Source organism: Balaenoptera acutorostrata, chromosome 1, assembly GCF_949987535.1.
Source record: "Balaenoptera acutorostrata chromosome 1, mBalAcu1.1, whole genome shotgun sequence".
Classification (NCBI taxonomy): Eukaryota; Metazoa; Chordata; class Mammalia; order Artiodactyla; family Balaenopteridae; genus Balaenoptera; species Balaenoptera acutorostrata.
This window is the reverse complement of record NC_080064.1, coordinates 76,050,537-76,076,977: the sequence shown is the minus strand read 5'-3', so window position 1 is coordinate 76,076,977 and position 26,441 is coordinate 76,050,537. Positions and strand designations below refer to the sequence as shown.

Below are 26,441 nucleotides of genomic sequence, written 5' to 3'. Positions count from 1 at the left end.
GTGCCCTGAGCGTTGTTCACTCTGAAACAGTGGTACTGATTGCCTTCTTTCACTTCTTCTGCCAAGTTCATTCTTTACTTCAAGCTATTTTCTCCACCTAGAGCTCTCTTCCTCCTTTCTGCGCTTGGCTGGCTGGCCTCTTTTTATTCTTCAGCTTTCAGTTTAAATGTCAGGTCTCAGGTTTACCCTGACCATCTTTCCTAAAATAGGTCTTGTCTTTTATTCTCCACCTCAGCGTCACAGTTGTTTCCTTTGTGAACCTGTATCATAATTTATAAATGTTCACTTTCTAATTTAGTTGTTCTTGTTTCTGTTACAAGACTTTTTGCCTCATCAGGGCAGGCCCTAGATCTCCTTTTGCTTACTAATGAAATCTCAGCAAGCAGCATAGTGCATGGCACAAAGTAGGCACCAAATATTTTTTGAATGAATTAACGAGTGGGTATGTGCTATTCCCTCATGTGTTGAGGAGCTTTCAAAGAAGGAAGTCACAGAAATGATTTCTTAAGCTAGTGTATCCACATCAAGAATCTACAAAAACTGCAGGAGTTTTGATGACATCCACTGAACTGTAAGTTCTACAAGGACAGGGACTATATTTGAATTTGAAACTCAATGTCTCCCAGCAGCCAGCCTGTCACATATTAGACATTCATATATATTTGTTGATTAACTGAATAATTAATTCTGACGTGAAGTCTTAGGCAGGACGCCTATACCAGCAGGAATTTTACTCTAAGATAAAATTTAGGATGAGTTAGAAAGAAACATCATGTTTATAGGTGATTTAAAACCAGGATGCTGTAATACTAATACAATATATGTGTATTTTCTATTATATTTTTTCCTAAAAGGGACCTGTTGGTTTACCTGGAGAAGTTGGAATGACTGCAAGCACTGGTGAAAAGGTAATTTCTTTCATTGTTTTGTTCAATAGTAAGGATTCTAAGCTAAACTCAAAGGAGAGACAGTCATATGATATTTTATGAATTAGAAATTAGAAATTACTCATAACTTAAAATACATTACCAGTACTGAATCTCTTAAATATATTGCAATATAGCTGATAGCATATATGTTTCTAATTTTTAAAAGGCAGAGTACTCTTTTGGCTATAATGATGTGCTCTTAAGAGAAAAGATGAAATTGATGGTCTAGGTTTATGACTAGAAAATATTTAAATCTACTTATGAGAACAAGCTCCTAAAGGAAACAGTTTTGAAAGTGAAGAATAAGTTATCACTTTACCTGATCCAAGTTTCAGTCACAAACTCTTTATATCCTCTTGGAATTCAGTATGAAGTTATTCATGGATCTTTTTGGCTACTGTGATGGAAATTGTAATTTGCTTAAGAATTTCCTAGAAATCATTATCTTGGGAGTGATTTTCCATATTGAATTTCAAATTTAGGAAAGTCTTTTTTTAAAAAAAATAAGTAATTCTTTATTTGAAACCAGCAAGGGCATTTTCTTGAATTTTTTTAAAAATAGAATCTTATAATGAGCTAGTAGGTAATAAACCAATAACTTCGAGTCTTTGACTGAAACCTGACTTGCTGAATATAAAGCAGAAGCATGATAGTCTAATATGCAAGGCTATTCTTTGTGAATAATTAAGTAGAGCCAAGATTAGAAGTAAATTAGATAATATTCCAGTTATTTCCATCTGAAATTTTTAATTTAAGTCAAACTCAACATATTGGCTTGGCCAAAAGTTTCCTTCGGTTTTTAAGTAAAAAATAAAAGACACATTTTTCATTTTCACCAAGAACTTTATTGAACAACTTATTCACTGTTTTGTTCCACTACCTTCTCCCATTTTTCTGGCAACTTCATAATTCTATCTTCCCAAAACTTTTTATCTTTTTTGAGCAAAGAACTATTCCAGGTGCCTTTTACAGTCTTCCAGGGAATTGAAATTTTTTCCATTAAGAGAATTTTGTAAAGACGGAAACAAATGGATATCCGAAGGTGCAGTGTCTGGTGAATATGGCGGATGAATCAGAACTTCCCAGCCAAGTTGTAACAGTTTTTATTTCTTGTCATCAGAGAAACATTTGGTCTTGCGTTATCCTGATGGAAGATTATGAGTTTTCTGTTGACTAATTTCGGACGCTTTTTATCCAGTGCTGCTTTCAGTTGGTCTAATTGGGAGCAGTTCTTGTTGGAATTAATCGTTTGGTTTTCTGGAAGGAGCTCATAATAGAGGACTCCCTTCCAATCTCACCATATGTACAGCGTCAACTTCTTTGGATGAAGACCGGCCTTTGGTGTGGTTGGTGGTGGTTCATTTCACTTGCCCCACGATCTCTTCCGTTCCACATTATTGTACAGTATCCACTTTTCATCGCCCATCACAATTTGTTTTAAAAATGGAACATTTTCATTACGTTTTACTAGAGAATCACATGCAGAAATACGGTCAAGAAGGTTTTTTTTGCTTAAATTATGTGAAACCCAAACATCAAAGCAATTAGTATAACCATGCTGGTGGAAATGATTTTCAACGCTTGATTTGGATATTTTGGTATAACGTGGTATAACGTTGATTGTTCTCAATTAATGTCTTGATTTGATTGCTATCAACTTCAACTGGTCTACCCGACTGTGGAGCATCATCCAGAAAGAAACCTCTAGCACAAAACTCGCAAACCACTTTTGAGACGTTTGATCAGTCACAGCACCTTCTCCATACACTGCACAAATCTTGTTTTTGCGTTTCAGTTGCGTTTTTACCTTTCTTGAAAGAATAAAGCATAATATGCAGAAAAATGTTGCGTTTTTCTTCCATCTTCAGTATTAAAATGGCTACACAAAAATTCACCAATTTTGATAATTTTTTTAAATGCACGCTGATATGACAGCTGTCATAATACAATCTGACAAAATTGTTTCGAATGAAGTTAAAGACAACTAAGTGCTACTAGAGCCATCTTACGGAAAAAAACAAACGAACCTTTTGGCCAACCCAATATTTAAAATTCATCATTTTTTTCCCACATCCAAACTGGTCTCTTCCCAATTATCTCATTTCTATTAGTATGCCTATCTCTATTCTTCCAGTCTTCCAGAATAGATAGAGAACCCATCTTTGCATTTCCCTTTTCCTCCATCCTCTATGCCTAATCTTTTAGCAGGTCTTAGAGTTTTTTCTTTACAATTTGTCCTTTCTAATAGTCAACCCGAAGCTACCCCCTCAGACATACTCTTATTTGTTTATCTTAAATTTACCCTCTATCATATTTACGCTACCCTTTCCCTATCTTTTAATCCAGCCTACATACTATAAGCAGAAGACTAATTCTGATGGGTCATGATAAAGCATTTTGAAGAACCTTCATTAGCCTCCCTATTGTTGAAGCCTGTTAACGGCTCTACTTTGCTGTCAAGATACTATGTGATTTTGGCTTAATCAGTTCATCCAACAAATTTTCTAATATTCTCCAGTATAAACCTTTCTTGCTCCCCATCTCATATTTCATACTTGTCCCTATTCTTATTCTTACTGTTTTCTTGGTTTAGAGTATCCTCTCCCCTTCCCTCTATTCATTCAAAGCCAAACTACACTACTCAATTAAATTCCTATCTCCTCTGTAAAGTCTTTTCAGATTATTCTAATCCTTCCTGATTTCTTCCCTTCCTAGGCTTAGAATAAGTACCACACAATTTAAAATTTCATTGTCCTTTAATTGATTCATCTTTGTTAATGGCATGTTTTCAATTACTTGAGGGTAGAGTCTAAGTCAAATATCTGTTATATCTCTCCAACTCTCACTTAGTACATTAAAAGTGATTGATATATACTAGTTGATTTTTTTATTAACAATATAACAAATATAAAATGACATCAGTTCAAAAAATTTAGATGGTTTTGTACTTTTTTCATTCTGGTTTAGTTACTTCTGTGTTAGGTTAAATTTTCTACAGTAACATGTTGAAAAGTCTTGGAATTTTAATGTAAATCAGTTTAGACCTTTAATCTACTGTGGCATATGTGATTATCATGATTATGCTTAATTGTGATGGACAGATTACAGAAATAAAATTTTGTTCAATGGTTATACACTTAATTTTTACAATATGCTTTCATACTTTTACAATTCTTATATTTTATATGTCTCAAAATTATAAGAATTTCTACTTGCAAAACTAGAATACGATGCATGCTCAATTTTAAATCTTGATTGTTCATAATTTCTATTTTCATCATTTTAATAAGACTTTTTAGTATTTTATCCCTTAAAATTATCTTAAGAGGATTTTTATTAAAAGTCTAGCAAATTTAGGGTAAAAATGCAAAATTTGTAAATTTAAAAATTACTGATAATTAGGATGAGTTTCCTGTCTAGGCTTAGCTCATTCATGACTAATTAACATGCCTCAATGTTTTTCTTTTTTCTTTGTTTTAAAAGGGAGAACGTGGAAATCCAGGGCCACTAGGTCCCCAGGGGGAAAAGGGCGTTATGGTAAGAGCTCAGTGATTTGAAAGATATGTGTCCAAAGAACATAATAAAGTTAAGGCATTCCAGAGGTGGAATTGCCTTGAATGAAATTTAAGTAAGTGAAAAATGCTATTTTGTGGTAAATTTCCATTAGAATTTTCTTCTCCTCTAAACAGTTTACCATTCAGAATGCTGATTGGCACTGAAAAGCATGCAAATCACATGGCTAGGTCGAATGAGCCTATAATCTTAAGAGAAGAATTAAACCATCCTAAGTAAGCTTAAGTGGATGAAGAAGAAAATTCAATTAGGATCCTACTTTTTTTTTTATAGCTTATAGTTTATATGGCACATATCATCATTGCCACTTTTCCATAAGTTTCTGGTCACAGTGTAATTATTTGATATGTGGAAAAGCAGAATCCAGAATTCATCTTACATTCTTTTATCTTTAAGATAGTAATAGCTGATAAATTTTATATCTAGATTGCAGTTTTTTCATTTATTAAAGTTTCTAAATGTGATAGAAATGAACGATTATTTTCAATTAAAGAATCTTGCTTTCAGAAAATATATTGTGGTGGATCTGGTGTACCTAATGCTATCTACAAATTCATTTTACATAAATTTCTGCTCAGTTTTAACTTCTGTATTATGAGTAGAGCACTGTAAGATTATTTTTTTACCTATCTCCAATTGCTGTCAACTAGGAAGTTTAATATACCCATAGGCTAATTAATTTCAGGAATTATTGACTCCTAAGGCATTCTCTGAATCATTTGAATATGGTTAATACCACAAAGGGTGTGTTCCTTCAGAAATCTGACAGGCTAAAGTATTTGTACACATTCACATTTCTTTTATTTTTTATTTTTTAACATCTTTATTGGAGTATAATTGCTTTACAATGGTGTGTTAGTTTCTGCTTTATGACAAAGTGAATCAGCTATATGTATACATATATCCCCATATCCCCTCCCTCTTGTGCCTCCCTCCCACACTCCCTATCCCACCCCTCTAGGTGGTCACAAAGCACCGAGGTGATCTCCCTGTGCTATGTGGCTGCTTCCCACTAGCTAGCTATTTTACATTTGGTGGTATATATAAATCTATGCCACTCTCTCACTTCGTCCCAGCTTACCCTTCCCACACCCCCGTGTCCTCAAGTCCATTCTCTATGTCTGCATCTTTATTCCTGTCCTGCCACTAGGTTCTTCAGAACCTTTTTTTTTTTTTTTAGATTCCATATATATGTGTTAGCATATGGTTTGTGTTTTTTTTCTTTCTGACTTACTTCACTCTGTATGACAGACTCTAGGTCCATCCAACTCACTGCAAATAACTCAATTTCTTTTCCTTTTATGGCTGAGTAATATTCCATTGTATATATATGCCACATCTTCTTTATCCATTCATCTGTCGATGGACACTTAGGTTGCTTCCATGTCCTGGCTATTGTAAATAGTGGTGCAAAGAACATTGTGGTACATGACTCTTTTTGAATTATGGTTTTCTCAGGGTATATGCCCAGTAGTGGGATTGCTGGGTCGTATGGTAGTTCTATTTTTCGTTTTTTAAGGAACCTCCGTACTGTTCTCCATAGTGGCTATACCAATTTACATTCCCACCAACAGTGCAAGAGGGTTCCCTTTTCTCCACACCCTCTCCAGCATTTATTGTTTGTAGATTTTTTGATGATGGCCATTCTGACCTGTGTGAGGTGATACCTCATTGTAGTTTTGATTTGCATTTCTCTAATGATTAGTGATGTTGAGCATCTTTTCATATGCCTCTTGGCCATCTGTATGTCTTCTTTGGAGAAATGTCTATTTAGATCTTCTGCCCGTTTTTGGATTGGGTTGTTTGTTTTTTGGATATTGAACTGCATGTGCTGCTTGTAAATCTTGAAGATTAATCCTTTGTCAGTTGCTTCATTTGCAAATATTTTCTCCCATTCTGAGGGCTGTTTTTTCGTCTTGTTTATGGTTTCCTTTGCTGTGCAAAATCTTCTAAGTTTCATTAGGTCCCATTTGTTTGTTTTTGTTTTTATTTCCATTTCTCTAGGAGGTGGGTCAGAAAGGATCTTGCTGTGATTTATGTCATAGAGTGTTCTGCCTATGTTTTCCTCTAACAGTTTTATAGTGTCTGGCCTTACATTTAGGTCTTTAATCAATTTTGAGTATATTTTTGTGTATGGTGTTAGGGAATGTTCTAATTTCATTCTTTTCCATGTTGCTGTCCAGTTTTCCCAGCAGCACTAATTGAAGAGGCTGTCTTTTCTCTATTGTATATTCTTGCCTGCTTTATCAAAAATAAGGTGACCGTATGTGAGTGGGTTTATCTCTGGGCTTTCTATCCTGTTCCATTGATCTATATTTCCGTTTTTGTGCCAGTACCATACTGTCTTGATTACTGTAGCTTTGTAGTATACTCTGAAGTCAGGGAGCCTGATTCCTCCAGCTCTGTTTTTCTTTCTCAAGATTCTTTTGGCTATTTGGGGTCTTTTGTGTTTCCATACAAATTGTGAAATTTTTTGTTCTCATTCTGTGAAAAATGCCATTGGTAGTTTGATAGGGATTGCATTAAATCTATAGATTGCTTTGGGTAGTAGAGTCATTTTCACAATGTTGATTCTTCCAATCCAAGAACATGGTATATCTCTCCATCTGTTTGTATCATCTTTAATTTCTTTCATCAGTATCTTATAGTTTTCTGCATGCAGGTCTTTTGTCTCCTTAGGTAGGTTTATTCCTAGGTATTTTATTCTTTTTGTTGCAAGGGTAAATGGGAGTGTTTCCTTAATTTTTCGTTCATATTTTTCATCATTAGTGTATAGGAATGCAAAAGATTTCTGTGCATTAATTTTGTACCCTGCTGCTTTACCAAATTCATTGATTAGCTCTAATAGTTTTCTGGTAGCACCTTTAGGATTCTCTATGTATAGTATCATGTCATCTGCAAACAGTGACAGCTCAACTTCTTCTTTTCCAATTTGGATTCCTTTTATTTATTTTTCTTCTCTGATTGCTGAGGCTAAGACTTCGAAAACTATGTTGAATAATAGTGGTGAGAGTGGACACCCTTGTCTTGTTCTTGATCTTAGAGGAGATGGTTTCAGTTTTTCACCATTGAGAATGATGTTGGCTGTGGGTTTGTCATATATGATCTTTATTATGTTGAGGTAAGTTCCCTCTGTGCCTACTTTCTGGAGGGTTTTTATCATAAACGAGTGTTGAATTTTGTTGAAAGCCTTTTCTGCATCTATTGAGATGATCATATGGTTTTTCTCCAATTTGTTAATATGGTTTATCACATTGATTGATTTGCATATATTGAAGAATCCTTGCATTCCGGGGGTAAACCCCACTTGATCATGGTGTATGATCCTTTTCATGTGCTGTTGGATTCTGTTTGCTAGTATTATGTTGAGGATTTTTGCATCCATGTTCATCAGTGATATTGGCCTGTAGTTTTCTTTCTTTGTGACATCTTTGTCTGGTTTTGGTATCAGGGTGATGGTGGCCTTGTAGAATGAGTTGGGGAGTGTTCCTCCCTCTGCTATATTTTCGAAGAGTTTGAGAAGGATAGGTGTTAGCTCTTCTCTAAATGTTTGATAGAATTCGCCTGTGAAGCCGCCTGGTCCTGGGCTTTTGTTTGTTGGAAGATTTTTAATCACAGTCTCAATTTCAGTGCTTGTGATTAGTCTGTTTATATTTTCTATTTCTTCCTGGTTCAGTCTCAGAAGGTTGTGCTTTTCTAAGAATTTGTTCACTTCTTCCAGGTTGTCCATTTTATTGGCATAGAGTTGCTTGTAGTAATCTCTCATGGTCCTTTGTATTTCTGCAGTGTCCATTGTTACTTCTCCTTTTTCATATCTTATTCTATGATTTGAGTCTTCTCCCTTTTTTTCTTGATGAGTCTGGCTAATGGTTTATCCATTTTGCTTATCTTTTCAAAGAACCAGCTTTTACTTTTATTGACCTTGCTATTGTTTCCTTCATTTCTTTTTCATTTATTTCTGATCTGATCTTTGTGATTTCTTTCCTTTTGCTAACTTTGGGGGGGTTTTGCTCTTCTTTCTCTAATTGCTTTAGGTGTAAGTTTAGGTTATTTATTTTAGATGTTTCTTGTTTCTTGAGGTAGGATTGTATTGCTATAAACTTCCCTCTTAGAACTGCTTTTGCTGATTCCTATAGGTTTTGGTTCGTCGTGTTTTCATTGTCATTTGTTTCTAGGTATTTTTTGACTTCCTCTTTGATTTCTTCAGTGATCTCTTGGTTATTTAGTAGCATATTGTTTAGCCTTCATGTGTTTGTATTTTTCACAGATTTTTTCCTGTAATTGATATCTAGTCTCACAGCATTGTGGTCGGAAAAGATACTTGACACGATTTCAATTTTCTTAAATTTACTGATGCTTGATTTGTGACCCAAGATATGATGTATCCTGGAGAATGTTCCATGAGCACTTGAGAAGAAAGTGCACATTTTGCTGTTTTTGGATGGAATGTCCTATAAATATCAATTAAGTCCATCTTGTTTAATGTGTCATTTAAAGCTTGTGTTTCCTTATTTACTTTCATTTTGGATGATCTGTCCATTGGTGAAAGTGGGGTGTTAAGGTCCCCTACTATGATTGTGTTACTGTCGATTTCCCCTTTCATGGCTGTTAGCATTTGCCTTATGTATTGAGGTGCTCCTATGTTGGGTGCATAAATTTTTACAATTGTTTTATCTTCTTCTTGGATTGATCCCTTGATCATTATGTAGTGTCCTTCTTTGTCTCTTGTAATAGTCTTTATTTTAAAGTCTATTTTGTCTGATATGAGTATTGCTATTCCAGCTTTCTTTTGATTTCCATTTGTATGGAATATCTTTTTCCATCCCCTTACTTTCAGTCTGTCTGTATCCCTAGGTCTGAAGAGGGTCTCTTTTAGACAGCATATATACGGTTCTTGTTTTTTTATCCATTCTGCCAGTCTATGTCTTTTGGTTGGAGCATTTATTCCATTTACATTTAAGGTAGTTATCAATATTTATATTCCTATTACCATTTTCTTAATTGTTTTGGGTTTATTATTGTAGGTCTTTTCCTTCTCTTGTGTTTCCTGCCTAGAGAAGTTCCTTTAGCATTTGTTGTAAAGCTGGTTTGGTGGTGCTGAATTCTTTTAGCTTTTGCTTGTCTGTAAAGGTTTTAATTTCTCCGTCAAATCTGACTGAGATCCTTGCTAAGTAGAGTTATCTTGGTTGTAGGTTTTTCCCTTTCATCACTTTAAATATGTCCTGCCACTCCTTTCTGGCTTACAGAGTTTCTGCTGAAGGATCAGCTGTTAACCTTATGGGGATTCCCTTGTATGTTATTTGTTGCTTTTCCCTTGCTGCTTTTAATATTTTTTCTTTGTATTTAATTTTTGATAGCTTGGTTAATATGTGTATTGGCATGTTTATCCTAGGATTTATCCTGTATGGGACTCTCTGCACTTCCTGGACTTGATTGACTATTTCCTTTCCCATATTAGGGAATTTTTCAACTATAATCTCTTCAAATATTCTCTCAATCCCTTTCTTTTTCTCTTCTTCTTACACTCCTATAATTCGAATGTTGGTGCATTTAATGTTGTCCCAGAGGTCTCTGAGACTGTCCTCGGTTCTTTTCATTCTTTTTTCTTTATTCTACTCTGCAGTAGTTATGCCCACTATTTTATCTTCCAGGTCATTTTTCCATTCTTCTGCCTCAGTTATTCTGCTATTGATTCCTTCTAGAGAATTTTTAATTTATTTATTGTGTTGATCATCATTGTTTGTTTGCTCTTATTTCTTCTATTTCCAAGATTTTAGATCATCTTTACTATCATTACTCTGAATTCTTTTTCGGGTAGACTGCCTGTTTCCTTTTCATTTGTTTGGTCTGTTGGGTTTTTACCTTGCTCCTTCATCTGCTGCATATTTCTCTGTCTTCTCATTTTGCTTAACTTACTGTGTTTGGGGTCTCCTTTCCACAGGCTGCAGGTTCGTAGTTCCCGTTGTTTTTGGTGTCTGCCCCCAGTGGCTAAGGTTGGTTCAGTGGGTTTTGTAGGCTTCCTGGTGGAGGGGACTGGTGCCTGTGTTCTGGTGAATGAGGCTGGATCTTGTCTTTCTGTTGGCAGGACCATGTCTGGTGGTGTGTTTTGGGGTGTCTGTGACCTTATTATGATTTTAGGCAGTCTCTGTGCTAATGGGTGGGGTTATGTTCCTGTCTTGCTAGTTGTTTGGCATAGGGTGTCCAGCACTGTAGCTTGCTGGTCGTTGAGTGGAGCTGGGTCTTAGCGTTGAGATGGAGATCTCTGGGAGAGCTTTCACCGTTTGATATTACATGGAGCCAGGAGGTCTCTGGTCTACCAATGTCCTGAACTCGGCTCTCCCACCTCAGAGGCACAGGCCTGACCCCCAGCCAGAGCACAAAGACCCAGTCAGCCACATGGCTGCTGGTCTTGGAGTACCCTGGAGAGGCCCACATTTCTTAACTATTGAATTCCCTGACATCTGAAAATGATATGGTTTCACAATCTATATAACATAATATACATCTATTCATAGCATAACACAACCTATAGAAATGTGAGATGAATATTCTCTTCTCAGTAGGTTATAATATGTGATTCTGGCTAGCAAATTTCATTTCTAGGCAAAGAGTTTCTAATAAAAGTATACCCAGCTTCTATGTAAACATTTTTTATTTCTATTGTCTATCTCTGGAACATTTCCTATGGCCTCTTATGTCTTGGATAGTAGAGGGAGATCTTATCACATTATCATTTTTAATTACTATTTATAATTTACTTGTTTGTCTTCAATGAAAATAATTAGATGTGATGGAGAATTTGTGTCTTTTATATTTTTGCTTAAATTATAGGGATATCCAGGTCCTCCTGGGGTTCCAGGAGCCATGGGTCCACTGGGATTACCTGTAAGTATAGAAAAGACTTCTCTTCCCAGTCAATGCAAAACACTCTAGAATATATCATGGTATCTTGAACCTCCTCACTTCTACTTGCTCTATTATTTACTCCTCACTTCTAATATTATAGTTCTGCAACCTAAAATAAAAAACATCTAAACTTTCTTTTGAATAACCCCATATAAGAAAACAGAGTCAGTAATCAAGCTTAGACCTATTGGACAAACAAATCACAAGCACAATTTCCAACATGTTGTTCTTAGAAATTTCCACATATTCTCAAACTGATAAAATTCATAGAAAATATACCTTTATTCAAAAACTGTTTTGAAAAACTCCATTTGTGGTTACAGAAAGATAATGAAGCCTTGTCTCTAAAGAGAAAGTTTGCTTATTAAAATTTGAAAGTTATTGTGAACTTAAATGTGAAGAATATCAGCCTTTGTGATCCCCTAAGCAGAACTATTATCAGAAATGGTTTATGCTGTTTTGTGAAGCTTCCGTTTTGAAGATAAGCCCAATCTTCCAGCATACTGATAGTTGTGTCATTGACTTCTAAAATGAGGAAGACTGATCTAGGGCACAGTTGCCAATCTTTTTACTTGTGTAAGATAAGAAATAGATTTGAGATCCTGTGTAAGTTCACTGTTTTTATCTACCTGTGTTATATAGATAAATAAATTTTGTCTTCTAAGCATTGGAGACCATTGGGTATAAAAATAATTCATTGTACTTGACTTAGTAACAAATAACAACTTAATCTTCTTTTAAGGCTATTTTTTGTGGCATGTAAATTTGGAAAATTTTGTGGCATTTTTCATGGTAACAGAAAAAAATCTATTTTTATGTGATGGGATTATCATAAGTATCTAGAGTAATGAGAAAGAAATCTTGCAAAAGTAGCCATTGGTTCTTTGATGGACCAGGGAGATTAGACTGGTCAGACTGGCTAAGTGGGTGTCTCCCTTATGTGTTGTGTCTCCCACCACTCCATATGTGCTCATCCTAAAAACTGTGTGGTCAGTGAATATTAAATACTTCCCATTCTTTTTCAGGGTGTAAACACTTAGAAATTAAATTTCTCCAAATAGTAGACTATGTCAGAAGCAGAATATTGGGGGAGGGTAGTATGGTATTTGTTTAATAATTAAAGCATATTTTTAAAGGTGATTAATCAATTTTATTTTAAGAATTCCCAAGGAGAATTACATATCATAAGAAAGGTTGTAACTACTGTTTTTGTAACGTTCCTGTTAATTCTATAACTGATTTTTAAATTTTCAATATGTAGGGTCCTGTGGGGGCAAGAGGACCACCTGGGAGTCCAGGTCCTAAAGGACGAAGAGTAAGTTATCTAATCAAGGAAGTGCATTAACCTTTTAAAAAATGGCGTCATAAATAGTGATGTGTTCAGCAAAAATAGCTCTATATCTTCTAGATCATGCTTAGAGGTTGTTGGGTTTTTTCTTGTTTTCATTATATTAGATGACCTACCTACATTAATTTAAATGTAATTCATAATCATTTGTATTTATAAAACCATACTTTTCCATTTTGTGTTTTAGAAATTTCACTTATTGACAAAGAATTCTTCTTTCTTATTCCCAACTCCCAGTTTCATTCTTTGGGGGAATTGTGAACGCAAAGATGTTTAAATTATTTTTCTACTCACAAGAGACTTCTATAGCAAGGGATAGTAACAGCTTGACAGAATAAGAGTGATAGGAAGTAGAATAAGAATACACAGGATGACTAAGAGTTTATTCACTGTGAATAAGAGGTAATATATCATCATTGTCTAATAATTATGCATAAGAATTAAATTAAAACCTTTCACTCTTTAAGTCTTTTAAACATTAAATCCTTTTTTTTTTTCTTTAAAGAAATAAGAACCACCATTTATTGCCTGCTTGTCACGTGCCAGGCACTTTTACATATACCATCTAACCTAATACTCAAAACCACTCTAGGAAGGAGAGGCATTTATCTCAGATATTATAGTTGAGGAAAACGGGGCTCAGAGAGTTTAAGTATATGAACTGTAGACACGCAGGTCTATGGCACAACCAGGATTCAAACCTTAGTGTGTCTGATTCCAAACCCTATGCTTATTCAATACCCCTATTGAATTTTAGAGTATTTTTCCTTGATTAATTTGAATATGTGGGCTTTAAGAACTCTGTTTTCCCCCTTGGCTTTACCTTCACTTTTACAGCTAGTGAAGAAAATATTTTAAAATTCTAAAAACATGGCCTCCAAATAACAAATTTTTTTTTTAAAAACTGCCATTTTCCAGTTGGCAAATGGGAGAAAAATGCTCAGTTTAAAATAACAACTTTAGGAATTCACTGGCTGTCCAGTGGTTAGGATTTGGTGCTATCACTGCCGTGGCCCAGGTTCAATCCCTGGTCAGGGAACTAAGATCCCACAAGCTGTGCAGCATGGCCAAAAGAAAGAAAGAAAAGAAAAGAAAATAGGCAAAATAAATAAATAACGACTTTAATTTCATGTGCTGTGTTTTAGGTGAAGATTAAAGAAAGAGAGCAAATTTTTCTGTATTGTCATTTCTTTTCTGAAAAACTATTTTCCTTTCTGGCTTATGAATTTACAGTCTATAAATAATCCTGATGGCCACATCTATTTTAGCCCAAAAGAGATTTAAAATAATAAAATAAAAACTCATGGAAGATGATCTGTACTCTGTCATTTTAGTGGTCTGTACCCTGCCAGCATTCACTACCTGGTCAGGTCAAATGTGTTTATTCAACTTTGTATTACTCATAGTGGGAAAGTTCAACCAGTTTTGTGACAGATTTAAAAAAACAGAAATACTTACTTTGGTTACTTAAGTAATTGAGGTCGTATTGATTATCCAGGCATAGGCCATGTACCTAAGCAAGATATGTTTCTGAACCACTTGTACTATCTGATAAGTCATATGGAAAGTTCATGTTCTCTGCAGTTTTCTAACCTCCCTGTGATCCTTGGGCAAATTATTACTCTTTTCTGATTTGACACTTTGTTTTCAATTCTCACCTCTTCAAGCATCTATTTTCCTCTCATCCTCCAAATACATTTTACTGATTTGTTCCCAAATGGCTTCTCATAATTATTTAAAGTTCACCCAGTATTTTCTAAACAAGGTCTTTTTGTTTAGAAATAAGGGCTTTGTTTAACGCAAAAGTGCTTCCTTTATAGGAGAATATTTCAAATAATCAGTGAACATTGGGAATATCAAAAAGAACTAAAGACCAGAATATTTGGGAAAGAATATAGTATTATGAAGTTCCATTCTAGTTATCACCTAGTATCTTCTTCTCCCATCAATCCATTCTCCAGTCTATTCTCCACTATAGATGTGATCATAATAAATATCCTTTCAAATATTTTTCACTCACAAAAAATGAGAATATATTATATGTCCAGCCCACAGGGATAAATGAAAAAAGTATCTGGCTGGGAATTCCTGTGCCCCAGCCCTTCCTTGCTACCCCAAAGGCTACCCCCCAAAGGGGGTCAATATTTCCAGTACACCTGTAACACTTTATGACACACAACTGTGTCACAGTACATTGGAGGGGAAGCTAGGCACATTTGCACTAGGAGGCCACACAAAGAACTCTCATTATGAAACTAGTGCTTGTATGCCCTTGCTGTTCTGCCTGTGATTTGTACTGTTATCATAGGTGAACATGCAAACATCATGAATGGTAGGACCACAACCCAAGGAGTCTGCCTGTCCTTCTGCTTCTCTCCTATTCATCCATCTGCCATTCATCTATCTAACAGTTACTGATATAGTACCATCTGTCAGACACTCTCTTACTATCATGGAGGATTCAAGGTTAACTTTTTCTTAGATCTAAACCACATGGATTTTACGGTTTAATGACTTACAGTCCAGTGGCTTTTAAAGTATCATACAATATTGACAGAGAATAGCGAAAGCTCGGACAAGCAACAATACCTGCCATCTCAGGAAATAACCTAAGCAACTTAGTATCATGAAAATTTTTCTAACTAATTTTATGAAGATTGTGTAATCCTGCCCCTTATATAACTGAAAAAAATAACAGGATTGGCTGAAAATATTCATGTAGTTTGAGATTGTTTGATGGGAGAGTTAGCTGTAGCCAACTTTAACTTTTCCAAAAGAGGATAAAGAAAAGATTAGATTTTATTTTTTAACTTAACCAGAATGCATTCTTCAAGAGCTTTATAGGTAGAGATTTTAAGGCAGGTATTAGAAAAAATAACTTTATCCCCAATTAGGTACCTATTATAATATTGCTTGTCTAATTTTCTTATAGCTTGTCCTGAAGCTTGTTATGTCTCAGGAGTCAAAGAATAACTCCAGGGATAACTTCTACAACCAAAATATCAAAGTGAAACTTGCAGATATTGATAAAGCTAAGCTTTTAGCTAATTAACCAACCCTTAACTGAAGCATAGAGAGGACCAAACTTTCCTAGAGTTCTGCCAGCCTTAACCTCTTAACTAGCAACCTCAGGCTTTATAGCCTTTAATTAAATATAATTGTTGTACTTAGACATTTTTTTTAACTTAATGTGGTTATCTTTGTCATCACAGTGGGAGCAGAAACTTCTCTTTCTTTTTTCCCTGTCTAGTCCTGGTTTAGTAAATGAAATAATAAATGTTAAAGTACTTTTAAGTAAAAATATTTTTTAATGGAAAACATTAAAAAATGAGTGATTATCATTAAAGTATTCCTTAATTTTGGAGGGAGTTCCTTTCAACTGTAACACTAATCAGCATTTTACTAGTGTTTAATATTCATTTTGTAAACTTCTTCTAAACTTCAAGTCCTCTATTTCAGCCTGAATTCACTTGATAACAGGATTACATCTATTTATTTTTTAACATTTGAAAAAATATTATAAACTTAATAAAGCACAGTTATTCAAAGTCTTTAGACATTTAGACATTATGTGAATCAGGTGACTCACTTATATTGATATCTGCAGGCTTCAGTTGCTTCATCTTAAAAAGCAGGGTTTAGACTAGTTCAGCCTTGACAGTGGGTAATCTATGTGCTGAGGAAGAAACTGGCAGTTAATTATGAGACTTTCTTCCTGAGCTCAATGCAGCCTTTTCTACATATATATCTAAGCAACCACTTAATCTTATTTTTATCTAAGAAATGAGACTTTTTTCAATCATTTTTGGACCAAACAATTTTTTAAAATTCTTTTTAACTTGTTACTCTATGTTTGGGGGCCTTTTGAAGCTTTATCCTTATGGCTGCTAACTTTTAAACCTAGACAGAATGACTTCTAACTCTAGCATTAGCCTTGGATGATCTACCATTGTGGTTGGTTGTCTAGAGTCAAAATTGTTATCTTCTCCCCACTCCCCCCCTTTCTACCCTAAACAAACTTACACTTCCAATTTGTTTTTATATTAATGCTGTCATAATTCCACTGGTTACTTACTAACAAAATATCCAAGAAAGTCAGAACTTTCATGTTGCAAAGGAGTTAAGTGCCTAGTTACCAGTGGATACATTTCTAGATCTTACTAGTTTTCTGTGGTATTTTAGAATGCTAACCACTGATTCCTTTTCATATTTTCTCAGCCACGTTCTGTTATTACTCCAAAAAAATTTGGAAAGTGTTTTCTTACAGGGCAGAAAAAAGAAAATAAGCATAGAAGGTGCTGGAGAAAGAGAATCAATACAGGCTACTGATAAGATGAAGGTGATTATTGGAGCAAGGTCCTGAGGGATCTTTGCACTTAAAACTTCAGAGTCATCCTTTAATCATTGTTCTTTTTTTCCATCTTCAGTTACTTAATTGTCAAACATTCCAAGGAAGCCCCCACCTCAGGACCTTTGCAGTTGCTATTTCTCCTGCCAGAATGATCTTCCCCAAGTTATTTGCATAGCCTGCAGTCTCAGCTCCTTCAGGTCTACCCACATGTCACTTTAGAGAGCCTTCTCATACACCTGATCTAAAGTAGGGCCCCCCACCTTGGACTCCTTCTACTCCCTTAACCTCCTTTATTTTTCTTCATTACACTTGACTACCTATAGTCACTTTATATTTTAATTTTATATATCTATTTGCTTGTTTATAAATTCAGGGATTTGTCTCTTCTCCCTACTGTATCCTCTGGGCCTAAAACAATACCTGGCTTATAGCTGGCACTCAGTAAATGTTTGTTGAATGAACAACAACACACTTTGAAAGTCACTTTTCTATTAAGTCCATACTCCTCAATTTGATATTCAAGGTCCTGTACATTAATACTTTAACTTATTTTTGCAGTCTTTTATGGGAAAATAGGATCAAAAAGTAAACTGGGAACAGATCATGGAGTACCTTAAATATAGACAGAAATTGTAGGGCTAGAGCTATGGCTTTAGCTTTAGTATGCCCAGTGGAGCTATAGATCCTCATGGAGTGTGAGTTTTCTCTCCAATCCTGTGGATGTGTCCAAGAGGATCAGGGTATGCACTTACCCTAAGGGCACCCAGGAAGAGAGTCCTGTTTACAGTAAGCAGGTTTTTGGGGTTTTTTTGGGGGGAGGGGGTCTGGAGATTTTTATTTCAGAAGGTTTTTATTTACAAAATCAATTTCTTTAATAGATACAAAGTTATGCAAATAATCTCTTTGTCCTTGACCTGTTTTGAGTTTTTACTTTTGAAGAATGGGTCAGTTTACTCCAAAGGTGTAGAATTTATGTGTGAAGAGTTGTTTCTATCAATAGTAGTCCCTTATTTTCCCTTTAATGTCTCAGCGGTCTGTAGTGATATCTTCTCCTTCATTTCTTTTTTTTTTTTAATTTATTTATTCAAATTTATTTATTTTTGGCTGTGTTGGGTCTTCGTTGCTGTGCGTGGGCTTTCTCTAGTTGCACGGAGCAGGGGCTACTCTTCGTTGCGGTGTGTGGACTTCTCATTGTGGTGGCTTTTCTTTTTGCGGAGCACGGGCTCTAGGTGCGTGGGCCTCAGTAGTTGTGGCTCGCAGGCTCAGTAGTTGTGGTCTGCGGGCTCTAGAGCGCAAGCTGAGTAGTTTTGGTGCACAGGCTTAGTTGCTCCGCGGCATGTGGGATCTTCCTGGAAGTAAGCAGCTTTTTAATGATATAAAGCTAAACTAAGTTGGCCTCAGATGGGATACAATAGAAGATATTGAAGCCTATGGGGCTTCTTCAAATCAGCATGTTGTATTGGGAGATTTGTATCACTCTTTTGTATAGAAATCTTCAGCGCCTCCTCATTGCTTATTGATTCAAACATAAACTCCAGTCCTTCACGTTTTAAATCCCAGTCTTTTCACAATTATTTATTAGTATAGAAATACTAAAAAATACTCCATGTAATCACCAGCTCAGCTAAACAAACTAGTTTTTTCATTCCTAAGTATCTTTTTTCCTGCTTCTTTACCCTTTTCTCATACTATGCCTCCATCTAGAATTTCTTTTAGAGCATGACCTCTGACTGTCAAAATAATATCTTCATTCCCTTTACAAACATGTGAAAGCTGTCTCCCTCCTTTGATCCCTTTAGCCCTTAACACACAATATCTCTGCCTATTTTATAGTTATTTATATAATTTACCTTATCTCATAATGTGGATTCCCATAACACTTAATGCAGTGCCTTTTTCACAGTAGATGTTCAGTTAATGGTTGTAGAATTGAATTAATTCCCTTGCAAAGGACTTTAAGATCTTCCAAGGACAGTTATAATTAGGCAAGGAACATATACTGTCCTCTTTCATTAGAGAATGACTTTTGCAACTAATGCTTCTTCATAACTAATTACTGAATTAATATTGATAGCAACATAGCTGAGAAGTTTTAAATTTGCATGAACATTCCCAGCAGCACTTTCTATTCCTTTTCTGTGCCCCTTGCCATCTTTCAGCTGTCAAGCAGGTGCATAGCGGGGAACAGTGCAGTCAGCATTCTTTTTCTAATAAAGTGATGAGAAGAGTTCCATTCCAAAAATATAAAACTTAGGAAGACTGTTTGGACAAACAAACCAGCCACTTTAAAGTTAATTTAGAGTTGTTTTTAGAATAAATCCTGGATTTCTGCAGAGTAAATGATAAGGTAAACAAAATACTCCAATAACAAACCTATACTATAGCTACCTCAACAACTGAATCCGCTGTTTTTGTGGTCATCTGATTTACTATTTGGCATTAAATCTTGAAAACACTGACCTGATTCTCCCATGCAAATGTGTTCATCCATATACTCAGCTGTATTCTTTACTGTGTTCATGGCACAGAAACAAGCAAAAGGAGTTTTTCAATTAATAAAGAGTCCGGTGTCTCCATTTGTAAGGATGCATAACAGTAAAAAAGAAACATTTAAAATTAACAACAGGATATTTTTTCCATCTCTAGGGACCAAGAGGACCAGATGGTCTCTTAGGAGAACAAGGTATACAAGGTGCCAAGGTAATCACTTATTTTCTCATTTCATACACAGTTAAATATTTTTGAGCCCATATGTCCTACCTGTGTAAACACTGATGTATTTCCTTATAAAAGTATGGTTCTAAATTTTTTCTTAGTCTAAGTATGAAACATACATAAAGTTTTTACTACACACACAGAAATGTATTCTTTTTATTATTGAACTATGTATTTGATGTCTTATTTTTTGGTATGTGAGTGTATGTTAGCGTGTATAAGACCATAAGTCACATTCTGATTAACTCACCTGGTATTGATTCTTGTTAGGGTGAAAAAGGAGATCAAGGAAAAAGAGGGCCTTATGGTCTTATTGTAAGTAGTAAAATATTTCACATTAACGATAAACATATAATATCTTCCATTTTTCTTGGTGTGTGATTCATATTTGGGGAGGGAGTTGCTTGACCCAGGCATTTTCTTTCTTATGTAGGGTAAGACTGGAAGCCCTGGAGAGAGAGGAGTTCAAGGGAAACAAGTAAGTAATTAAAAATTGCCAAGCTATAAGCAAATTTTATCCACTTTATTCTGTGATACAACTCTTGTTTAGTAATCAGTATTTTAGACTAAGAGAATACAAGTTCTTTTCCTCCTTCAGTCCTTGGGTCAGTCTTTTATTGAGGCAAATTGCTTACTCAATCTGTGCCCTTTTTGTACCTATCTATAAACCGGTGGTGATAACTGATACTTTTACTTCACCTCTGTTATCATAGTTTTTCTGTAAAATCCATTTCAAGATAAAGTGGTATGATGTCATGTAAATATAACAGAATATTAATAAAGCTAACATAAGAAACTTCTTTGAGGCTTCTTGCCTAGTTTCATTTTAACTCACCTTGAGTGTTGTTTGCACCCTTGGAGTGTGGAGCTATGTGTGTCATCATGTTTTCCCATGGCACTGCTCTAAGAGTTTTTAATACTATATAATGCTAAATATTTTCCTACCATCAAAAATCTCAGAATTATACAATTTCTTCTCTGGAACACAAGTTCTGTGGTTATCATCACTAACTGAGGGGGAGTAAAGTGTATTTTTTTTAAAAGAGAAATATATACACACACACATATATATTACACATATATACATATATAATTTTGAGCACATGGGCTTAAATGTATGGGTTTTTAATTCCATCTGTAATCATAATTTTTAATGACATTTTGATTTGTCATATACATATATGTATAGAGTTATTAAATTAGATCATAATTTAAATATACTGCAACTGAAGAGTCAGAAAAGGATAGGACAAAAATGTTTTAGCTGCTGTAGTAATTATCACTAATGTCACTGCATTTACTTGTTCCTCTTTGAAATCTGCTGCCCCCTGCCGGTTGTTTCCCATAATAGCATTATATTTGCCAATGGTCAAACCTAAAGTAGCAGAGACTTAAAAGAGAAAAATGACTGTATCCAGGGAAAGAACTTGTCTGTGACATTATATTATTAATTGAAGTCACCACCAAAGAACATTCCTTGAGTATTAATATTCATCATCTAAGTTTCTGTTATATCAGTGTAAATGGTGTTTCTGGAGATTCTTTTCACTTTGCTACACTGTATACAAAACCAATATGTTGTAGTTGAGTGGAGAAATTTGGAATTTATCAGGTCCATTCCTCTTACTTTAGAAAAATAAGGCCAAGAGAAATAAAATTACTTACTCATTTTGTACATTGTTGACATTCCTTAGAGTTTTACCTTCATTTTCAGCCTATCAGATATGCATGGATAAATGTAAAATTTGATATTTGATTTTCTCAATCAAATAAAAGTTACTAGAACCATTTTGTAATGGTAGCTTATGGCAAATAAGTTTCATAGACTACCGGAAGAGTAAAGTTACCTTAGTGAGTGACAGTAAATCATGAGTTAATACTAGTTGTTGAGGTTTACTTAACTTCATACCTACATTGTCTCCTTGGCCTTGATCGAACTGAAAGAGACTTTTGAGATCTGAGGGAAGCTTGGATCAATTAATCCAAAAAATCCAGATGCCCCAAAGATTTATTTGATCCTGTACGGTAATCTCAGCGTCTCTCATCATTTATGCACTGTCAACAAGCAGGCAGTGCTGTATAATAGAAAGATACACTGGAGATCAGATTGACCTTTGTTCTAGTGCACACTCCTAACAGCTGTATAGTCTTGGTTAGATTGGTTAGCTCTCTGGATCATATTTTCTTCATCTGTAAAATAAAGATACATCTCTAAATTGTCGTAATTCTAAAGCTAGGTATTACAAGGAAATTGGTAACACATATAGTACTCTGCTAGTCCAGATAAACAGGAGAAGTATATTTGTCTATGGGCCAACATTGTTTCGTATACTTGCCTTCCATCCACACGTATATCTGACTCAAAGGGCGAATCAGGAAGAAAGGATGTGATTCATTGTGTTAATAAGGTGATAAAGCCTGAGTAACTTTTTAGTTTTCTAAATCTTACAAAAACTATAACAGCTCATACATTACTGATTTTTATCTAGATATTCTTTCAGTTGATGAGTTAAGGGTATTAAATTCTCCAACTATGATTTTGTATTTGTCTGTGTCTCTCTTTAATTCTGTCAGAGTTTGCTTTATGTATTTTGAAACTATTTTCAGAGTATTCACATTATGATTACTATGTCTTCCCAATCAACTGAGCCTTTTATCATTACAAAATGTTCCTCTGTATCTCTGGTAATACTTTTTATCCCTGGTAATACTGTTTGTTTTGAAATCTACTTTATTTGATATGTAAGTCTCTCTAGCTGTTTGCATGGCGTATCTTTTTCATTCATTTATTTTCAAACCATCTGTGCCTCGATGTTCAAAGTGAATGTCTTAAAGTTAGATCTTGCCTTTTTATTCATTCCAACAACCTCTGCCTTTTAATTAGTGTTTGCTCCATTTCCACTTAATGTAGTTATTGATGTGGTTGGATTTAGGTCTACCATTTTTACGGCTCTTTCTCCTCTGTCGTGGCGGCAGTAGTGGTGTGCAGCGCCTTCTTTAGGCACTGAATGATTTTGAGAACGCCACTCTAATTTAACTATTCGCTTTTTAGCTCTACTTCTCATTATTACTTTTAAGTGGTTATTCTAGGTCGGGAGTCAGCAAACTTTCTCTGTAAAGTGCCACAAAATATTTCAGGCTTCGTGGGCCGTATGGTCTCTGTCACAACTACTCAGCTCTAGTGTCATCATAGTGTGAAAGCAACCATAGACGGTATATAAAGGAATGAGCATGACTATTCAAAAAAAAACTATTTACAAAATCAGGTGACGGTCCAAATTTGGCCCTCAGACTGTAGTTTGCCAACCCGTGGTTTAGGGATCACATTGTAACTTTCCACTGTCTACTTAGAGTTAATACAGTAATACTTAACATAATTGTAAGAAACTTGCAGCCATAGAGACCTGTTTACCAGCATCCTGTCTTATATGCTCTATTTGTTTTATATCTATATAAGTTATAAACCCCATATTGCAAAGTTAAAATTCTACTTTAATATACATAAAATACTTTTTGCTTTAATATAAATGAAACATAAATTAGAGATATTTAGGAGGAAAGTAGTGATTTTTAAAATTATCCATGCATTTACTATTTCTGGTGCTCTTCATTCCTTTCTACAGATGCACATTTCTAAGTGGTATACTTCCTTGCAGCCTATAGAACTTCCTTTAGATTTCTTATAGTCAAGTTCTTCTAGTGATGAATTCTCTTAGTTTTTCTTTATTTCACCTTTATTCCTGAAGGATATTTTCACTGGTTATAGAATTCTGGGTCAACAGGGTTTTTTGTTTGTTTGTTTCTATTCAGCATTGTAAAGATGACATGCCATTTATTTTTGGCCTGCATTATTTCTGATGAGAAGTCCACACTTATCTTTATCATTATTCCCCTGCATATAATGTATCATTTTTCTCTGGCTGCTTTCAAGATTCTCTCTTTATCTTTGGCTTTCAGTAGTTTGACTATGATGTGTCTAGATGGATTTTCTTTACATTTATCCAGCTTAATGTTTTTTTTTTTTTTTTTAAATAAATACTTATTTATTTATTTATTTATTTATTTATTTTTGGCTGTGTTGGGTCTTCGGTTCGTGCGAGGGCTTTCTCCAGTTGCGGCAAGCGGGGGCCACTCTTCATCGCGGTGCGGGGACCGCTCTTCATCGCGGTGCGCAGGCCTTTCTCTATCGCGGCCCCTCCCGTCGCGGGGCACAGGCTCCAGACGCGCAGGCTCAGCAATTGTGGCTCACGGGCCCAGCTGCTCCGTGGCATGTGGGATCTTCCCAGACCAGGGCCCGAACCCGTGTCCCCTGCATTAGCAGGCAGATTCTCAACCACTGCGCCACCAGGGAAGCCCCAGCTTAATGTTTGCTGAGTTTCTTGCGTGTGTAAATTTGCCTTCACTAAATTTGGAAATTTTTCAACTTTTTTTTTCAGATTTTTTTTCTACACCATTTTCTCTCTCCTTTCCTTCTTGTATTCTAATTAAATATATGTTAGTCATTTTGATTACCTTAGATCCCTGGGGCCCTGTTCATTCCTATTTCAAGCTTTCTTTTTCCTGTTTGTTTTCCAATTGGGCAACCCGAATCTATCTTCTCTAACTTGTTAAGCCTTTCAATAAAATTTTATTTATGATGTTGTATTTTTAAGTTTTATCTGGATATTTAATTTTCAGCTCTATAATTGTCATTGTTTCTTTTTACAAATGCTCTTTCTCTTCTGGGATTTCCTATTTGTTTATTCATCATGAGTACATTTTTATTTACATTATTGAGCATATTTATACTAACTACTTTAAAATCATTGTGTGATACATAATAACATCTGTGTAATCTTGAGTTTGGTCTCCATTAATTGCCTTTTCTTATAAATATGGGAAATTTTCCCTGTCTGATAATTTTGAATTGTATCTTGAACATTTTGACTGATTCATTTTAGCGACTCTAAAGTCTGTTATATTTCTTTGAAGAGTATTGTTTTGTTTTTAATTTGGCAGGCAGTTAACTTGGCTGGTAAAACTCCAAGTTTTCTCTCCTCTGTGGTAGGTGGCTGCTGAAATCTCTATTAAGTTCTTTTAGCCTTGTCTGGGCTACTTGGCGTCTGCCATACCAATATAAACCTTAAATGTCAGCAAGAACTATAAGCAGAGTTTATATTTGCAATCTGAGGCTCCTCTCTGGCTCTTTCTTTCACCACTTTTCACCATCTATGGTCACTTCAAATTCTGCCCTAGGATCCTCCATGCCAATAAGACTGAAGATTTCTATCCTACTTTATTTTAACCATCTTGTATGGCTTCTCCTCTGGCTAAAAGCCATATAAAAAAATCAGAAACTCACCTAGTGTCATTCCCTTCTTTCAAGTGTAGACCCTACTACTCTAGTTCCTGCCTATTTTTGGTCTTTCTCCAGTGCTTTCATATCTTTCCTTTTTAATATTTTATCTTGGGTTTATAGTTATCTCTATATAGATTGGTTTGATAGGAGCAACTTGGCCAGTATTGGAAGTGGAAACACTTAGCATTTCTTCTTTAAATATAGTTTTCTCTGTAGTAACTCAGAATACTTGAGAAGCACTTATTTCATAATCTTTACAATACAAAAAGTATACAGTATTAACTCTATTCTTTCCCGTTCTTCAGACAATGAAGCAGAAGCACACATTTTCATGATCCTACAGTGAAAGTGTGGCAATAGAAATAACATTTATATACTCCCTTGCTTATTCTCATAAAATGTCTTGATGATGCTCTAAACATGTTTATTTAAAATGGAAAGGCATTGAATGCTTGATTTCTCCTGGAATTCAGTGAAAAGCAGTTTAGTGTAGTGGAAGAGCATGGCATTGGAGTCAGACACATTCGAGGTCAGATTCTGGTTCTGTCACTTATAGCTGTTTTGACTTTGTACAAATTATTTAACCTCTCTGAGCCTCAGTTTCCCTATCATTAAAATGAGATACCTTTTATAGTTATAACAAATGATGCTCATTATGTGCTCAGCACAGGCTGTCAATAAATAGCAACCACCATAGTCATTATCCTCCTGGTCATCGTTGTCATAATTGCTGAGATGCCTCGTAGAGCAAGGAGTTGTACTACAAATAATGTATTTCAGTAGCATCTGAAAAGCCTTAAAGGGAATTTTTATTTTGTGCCAGCTTTTGCTTTTCTTCTTCATCTCCAATAAAAATAATTAGAATCCATTTAGGTCATTTCATAGCTTTGCCTAACAGCACTTATGCACCATTAACAGTATTACAAGTACATATTAAGCTTAATATTGTGTGCAAACACACTTTACAAAGCAAACTGGGCAGACATTATTTAAGGTTCTGAACTCTTGCTGTATATTCAGTTGGTATACCAGGCACAGAGGGATCCCTTATATTGATCCCTTAATTTAGGAGTCTGGAGTACATGAGTAGCAGATGATTTTCATGATTGAAACATGGTCTTACTCCAATAGGAGTCCATGAGATTTTCCATATCTCCCTTTCTCTAACCAGACAATCATATGTAACTAAACATAGCATTGATAATCATAACTTAGAAGATTCTTTGTTGCTAGAAATATTGAACGTCTTTACTTCCAATTTAATATCATATTTTTTTAGAT

General features: G+C 35.1%; 1 protein-coding gene across 7 annotated transcripts in view; it reads left to right on the top strand.

Annotated features, from left to right (window-relative positions):
• COL24A1 (collagen type XXIV alpha 1 chain) overlaps positions 1 to 26,441 on the top strand; it is a 389,632-nt gene that overhangs the window by 225,181 nt on the left and 138,010 nt on the right. For all 7 annotated transcript variants that reach the window (XM_057550626.1, XM_057550622.1, XM_057550627.1 and 4 more), the window contains 7 exons: positions 855 to 908; positions 4,413 to 4,466; positions 11,334 to 11,387; positions 12,670 to 12,723; positions 19,754 to 19,807; positions 20,093 to 20,137; positions 20,256 to 20,300. In XM_057550626.1, coding sequence (XP_057406609.1) covers positions 855 to 908; positions 4,413 to 4,466; positions 11,334 to 11,387; positions 12,670 to 12,723; positions 19,754 to 19,807; positions 20,093 to 20,137; positions 20,256 to 20,300 — 360 coding nt within the window. The remainder of the gene's footprint in view (positions 1 to 854; positions 909 to 4,412; positions 4,467 to 11,333; positions 11,388 to 12,669; positions 12,724 to 19,753; positions 19,808 to 20,092; positions 20,138 to 20,255; positions 20,301 to 26,441) is intronic.